Below are 6,034 nucleotides of genomic sequence, written 5' to 3'. Positions count from 1 at the left end.
TTTTAATGATGAACACTCCAGGAGATCGTCTGTTTTTGTTTTTGAACTGATAGTACACTCGTCAAAATAAGTTCTGGGAGTAACTAGACGTTTGTTGCTAGAGGTTGGGTTGGGTCGTTCATTTCGATCCCATTCTCCCATGCAACCCAACCTTACCAGAAAACGTCTAGTTACTCCCAGAACTTAATTTGACGACTGTACAGTCGTGGATGTGTACAGTTGCGGAAGTACAAACGCCCCTCCCCCCCCCTCCCTTACAATTTCTTTCGGAGCTTATCTACTTCATTTATATTAGTGATTGAAGTCTCTCCCAACTAGAAGTTTATCCTTCCGTGGGTGGTTCGAGGGGTCCTTCCCACTCTGCGTAATTCCCACTCGCGTGCTTGGACCCCACTCATAAAATCCACGGATATTCTTCTGGAAGATAACCTATACCCCCATCTCTACACTCCCTCGTCCCTCTTAAAAAAAGAAAAATATTTGTACTTGTTTCGTCACAATAACAACCTCTTTGCCCCTTCACATCGGTAACTTATCCACCGAACATTCTTCCTTACAATCAACTCAGTCCATAAAACAGTGTTAAAAGCTGTAAACCACGCCGGCCGTATCTCTGTGTATTCCTACTGAGCACATTCTCTGCCAGTGTTTGCAGTGTTATTTTTCGAATTGCGCATCAAGTGAATTTTCAACATATCCAGCCAATACCGAAATATAAATAATCAAAACCTCCTGGAAGTACCAGTGGAATTCCACGGCCATGTGACTTGTCACTTCTGACAAGCGAAAAATCGGCTTTTCGTTCACCCCCTTCGGAGTTGATAAACAAAATTCACAAATTTTCGGATCGATTATGGAATTAATGCGCATATGTTTGAGTCGTAAATTAAAAAGTAGTCTGCTAGATGTTACGAATAAAGTGTTGAGTGTCCAGAGTGCTAAGTACATAAGGTAAATAACATTACGTAAATACAACCTATTTAACCTGTAAAATGGAATTTTTTTGCTGTGAAAGTATTGTTTTTTATGACTATTCTTCACTGGATGATTTATCTTCGTGAATTCAGCAGAAAGTGAATTTAATTGTGAGGACGAATGACTTTTATTTCAGATTGGCAGAAGTGGGAAAATTAGAAACTCCGAAATTACAGGGGAAGTATGAGACCGGGCAGCTGATACTCCATCGTGTTTTTGGATATCGAGGAGTTATTCTGTTTCCGTGGCTTGCGAGAGTCTACGACAGGGATCTACCTAATAGGAAAGATGGGTGAGATGCTTGGAAAAACTCGTTCACGTTCGCGGAAATAATTTTGTAGGAAAATGTGGCATTTCATATGAAAATTTTACATGAGCTTACATTTTTTAAATTAATTGTTTATAATCATTCTCATTGCAGAAAGCAATACGATCGAAGAAAATCATATGTCCCAATTTATCAGCTGTTAAATTTGCCTATTACAATAAATGATTTGCTCATGTTCTAATTCCTACGCTCACTGAATAAGATTTTAATCATAATTATAATTCAATTCCTTCTAGAACACACTTTAGAGTGTGAATTTCTGGAATTCAATGTTTGTTGATACTCTGGTAAAAGTGCGTGCCCACACTGTTATCAATTTTTAGTTAGTTCACACGGTAATTCAATTAATCTGTTGTTCATCTCATCAATATAATTCCGTGCTTAGAATATTGTCATCTCGTGTTTTCAGCACCAAATTAAAAATTAAAACTTCATTTGGAATATTGAGTCACAGCTTCTTTTTATTCATATCAGAAATTTTGTATTTGGATATTAATATTATTTGTTCAAAGTGAAAAAATCGATCATCATTTTCACTATATTGCATTCAGATTCTCCTATCCTTAACGTCAAAAATGTGAGATAATCTCTTAATTCTAGCTATTAATTCTAATTAACTTTGGTCGAAGAAAATCTTAGTAAACGCAATATTAAGAGAGTAGAATTATTCTATTTTCCTCTGACCTAAATGATTTGGACAATTATGATTCGTTTATTCATGTTTCACAGAATGGCATTCAATTCTGTTTGGTTTGTTAGGCGGGCTTCATGAAAATTCGACGCAAAACGATTGTACTCATGAAAACCGCCTTATTTTCTCCATTCGTTTGAGATATCCACCATGTTCGAGTTCTCATTTTCGATTCGAGATATTCCCCATGCTTTTTTTAGAAAAGAAGAAGTATTCCCCTAAACTATTCCCTTAAAATATCATTTCTCTGAATCGAACTGTACCCAATAGTCAATTTCAAGAAAAGTTCAGTGGACCCGTTTCATTCCTCCTTCATCCTTTGAAAAAACAAAATTTCCAGGCGTCAGAGGTTTTGTTGTTTAGAAAATTCCTAGAGGAATTTTTTTTTCAGTTGGTTTTTTAGATGAGGACTCAAGAGGACTATCAAAAATTCGTACAAAAATTCTATCCGGAACATTTGATTAAACAAATGAAAAGAGAGATTGTAATGTTTTTTTAATATCTCGGAAAATGTTGGTTTTAAGACAAAAAACTTTCGATACAAAATATTTCTCATTAAATTATTCACAAAAAGCTATTTATATTTATGTCGATTAAGATAACAGTTTGGAAGATACAATCGTGCATAAATTGACCCCTGGAATTTTTCAGAGACGATGAGAATAATTACAACAGTGTTGGAAAAGAAGTGAAAGGTCGAACGCACACATTCTATCAGGTTTTGATTGATCAAAGGGATTGCCCATTTATTGTGAGTATTCATAATAAAATATGATTAAGAATTAAGAGTAAATCATGGAGTTCCAGGGAGAGAAAAACAACATTTGCAGGCATTCCCAGACTCTGATCGCGCTTACGTTGAACTGATCTTTTATTTCAGAGAGCTCAAACAGAGGCAGTGACATTTCTAGGCAACAATGAGAGCAGCAGAAGTCTGTACGCAATACCAGGTCTGGATTACGTAGCTCACGAAGACATATTGCCTTATTCAACGAATGACAAGACCGCTCTGCAGCATGAGTTATTCGACAAATTTTTGACTTTTCATCCTGGGAGAGAGCCACCCTTTGTGGCGCAGGAGACACTCAGGGCATGGCAGGAGAAGAATCATCCCTGGTTGGAGCTGTCGGATGTCCACAAGGAGACGACCGACAACATCAGGGTCACTGTCATTCCCTTTTACATGGGCTGCAGAGAAACCCAAACTACATCAGTTTATTGGGTTCGTAAAAAAATTAATTGAGTGATTTTTCTTCATTTTTTCTTTAATTTCTCAATTAATTATTTATTTATTCAATTTTTCAAAATTATTATTATTTATTATTATTTATGTTTATAAATAATAATAATTATTATTAATAATTACGTTATATTAATCCGATAAAATTGTTCATCTCCGTTTTTTATTCTTTGCTATTTTTTTTTTATGTATTCCATGAAAATGCGCGGGTAGAAATTGAATTGTGATGGGTATTCTTTCATTATTTGAAAAAATATATCAATTTTAAAACATTCCGGACAATGAAAAATACAAAATTTTATTTTCTTGCTGATCATCTCTCCCTGCCTTTTTCTCATTTCCTCTCAATAAAATCAGATCATGAAAACGAAAAATTTCGTTTTAGCAATTATTATATTATACTGATATTATTTAACATAAATATCTCTTCATTTGAAAATGAAAAAAATTGTTCCCACAATTTGTATACTACAATGACAATAGAATCCAATAAAATAAATTAATATAATATAAAATAATCATATTATATTATATTATATAATTAATATAATATAATGTAATTATTTATTATTATTATTTATATTTATATTTACTATTTTACCCATCTCCAGCAATATGCAGGGGGAACTCACTCGCAAAGAAGTTCAGTTGTCTTGAAAATGTTTCTAAAGAATGAGGAAAAATGTAATTGGAATTTTGTTTTTCAAATGTTTATTGACAATAATGCACTATTATAGTGGCGCTACTGCATTCGGCTCGAAAATCTGGGAGATCTCAGTGTACAACTCCGAGAGAGACACTGGCGAATATTCAGCCTATCTGGTACCCTGGAGACAGTCCGTGGTAGAGGTGTCGTAGGTCAAGAACCAGTACTTTCAAAAACTCTTCCGGCTTTTCAGTACAGCAGCCACGTCAGTCTGCAAGCCCCCAGTGGCCACATGTGGTATGTTAATCTCTGTAAACTCGTAATCTAAAAAATTACAAATACGACACGCATGACACAATTCGTTAGAAAAACCTAAAAACGCGTTCCCTATGAAATTCTATTTCAATTTCTGTTGGGAATCCATAAGAATTCCCTTGATGGCCTATTGGAATTCGATTGAAATATTTCATTTGTTTTTTTTCTATAGCTTTTGCTATAGGAGATTATGCAACATTACCGAGTCATTTTGTTAGGAAGTATTATTCGATGGAAAAAGTAAATGGATTTTAATTTTTCTATAGAAATTCTTGGGCATAAATTTTCTAAATTTTTTTCCGCTGTATTTTTATTTGATTCTCATAATAAAATCGATGAAAAAAATTTGGAAAAATCATGCCCAAGAACTCTTTGAGAAAAAATCACAACCGAATTCATCTGACATTTTTATATAAACAAATATCTATTCAAAAACTCGGGGGGAAGACGCGTCATTTTTAATAGCACTGATGCAAAAAAAAACAAATAGAATCTTTCAATAGAATTTATTGGAAAAAGCGTTAGATTTTTCTATCAAAGTTGTTCGTACATAGAGAATTGAACGAACAATACAATTTATTAATTTCACTGTGACGAGAATCGTGGAGAATAATAAAAACTAAAAATAAAAATGAATAAAAATAAATAAAAATTTATTAAAGAATTTAAAGAATTTATTTAAATGAATAAATTCTTCAAATTCTTTATTTTTCTTTATTATAAATTCTTTATTATTTTTAAAAATAAGACAAAATACGCCTAGAATTCCCCATTCAATTTTCGTGTTCAACAACTTCAAAATTTCATGCAAAACCTTGACTATCTCCATAATCTTTAGAATTAAAAATTGAAAAAAAAATTGAATTCCAGGGGAACCTTCAGGATGGAGAGAGAGGATGGCTACACATTCGACTGTAGAATCCCTCCATTTTCCCTTGAATCCAAAGTCGAAGAGCCCACGACCCCCAATGCTGAGTCCTAATTAATCGACATGAAGAACGAAAGTAAACGAAATGGAAGTAAAAAAAACTCAGATGTTAAATCTCACGTGACGCGACCCCTGAGCCTGTAAATAAAGTATATTTATCATTAAAATATTATTGTTACCGTGTAGAATTTTAGTACTGAAGGAATAAACCAGTGATATTGAAAATATCTAGTTGAAACTACTTTCGTGGCCGCCAATTGTTTACACATGGAGTTCAGAATTTTAGAGAGATCGCAATATCATCGTTGAATATATGAAAATTGATTCAAATTTAATTTTGTTAAATACTGTATCATATTATATTGCCATACATTGCCATAGCAATACAGTATAGTATTTGTCATGTGAAGCAGAATTTTTTCAACTAAAAATGACGGTCATAAATAAAGACAAGTGGATAATTGGATTTTTGTGTTGAGGTAACTAAATATGGTCTAAAAATATTCTTTTTTTCGATATTTTCATATAAAGGATTAATCGAATTTCATGAATGCAGAGTTTAATAAGCTCTCCTCATTGACATAAATTAAAATTCAATTTTTCATACGGATTCGAAAAAACTGATATTTTTCCAAAAATCGATTTTTCAACGATCATTCCAAAAATGGTCGTCAAAATTAAATTAGACATGGCTCAACAAATTGATAACAATACCCTCTTGATTCTATCAGAATATGATGGTCGCACAATTCCTTGTTGAGTTACAGCACATTGTTTATGCGATTTGAAAGAGAAAATCGGTTTTTTCAGGGCTTCAAAAGTATTTTCAATGCCTTCTCAATCAAGTTGAAAAATGGTGAGAACAGCATCATTGCTTATCAAGTTACACAATACCGTCATGGATTCCACGA

The 6,034-nt window shown here is 33.2% G+C and overlaps 1 protein-coding gene across 1 annotated transcript; it reads left to right on the top strand.

Moving 5' to 3' along the window:
* Window positions 1-335: 335 nt before the first annotated feature.
* LOC107048408 (polymerase delta-interacting protein 2) lies at window positions 336-5,348 on the top strand. Its single transcript, XM_015271564.2, has 6 exons — window positions 336-951; window positions 1,112-1,267; window positions 2,646-2,745; window positions 2,875-3,216; window positions 3,972-4,177; window positions 5,066-5,348. The coding sequence occupies exons 1-6, from the start codon at window positions 854-856 to the stop codon at window positions 5,175-5,177; spliced, it is 1,014 nt and encodes a 337-aa protein (XP_015127050.1). The 5' UTR covers window positions 336-853; the 3' UTR covers window positions 5,178-5,348.
* The last annotated feature ends 686 nt before the right edge of the window (window positions 5,349-6,034 follow it).

Source organism: Diachasma alloeum, unplaced genomic scaffold, assembly GCF_001412515.2.
Source record: "Diachasma alloeum isolate Michigan unplaced genomic scaffold, Dall2.0 Dall_scaffold_00192, whole genome shotgun sequence".
Taxonomy (NCBI): Eukaryota; Metazoa; Arthropoda; class Insecta; order Hymenoptera; family Braconidae; genus Diachasma; species Diachasma alloeum.
Note: the sequence above shows the minus strand (reverse complement) of the source record. Positions and strands in the feature narration are given on the sequence as shown.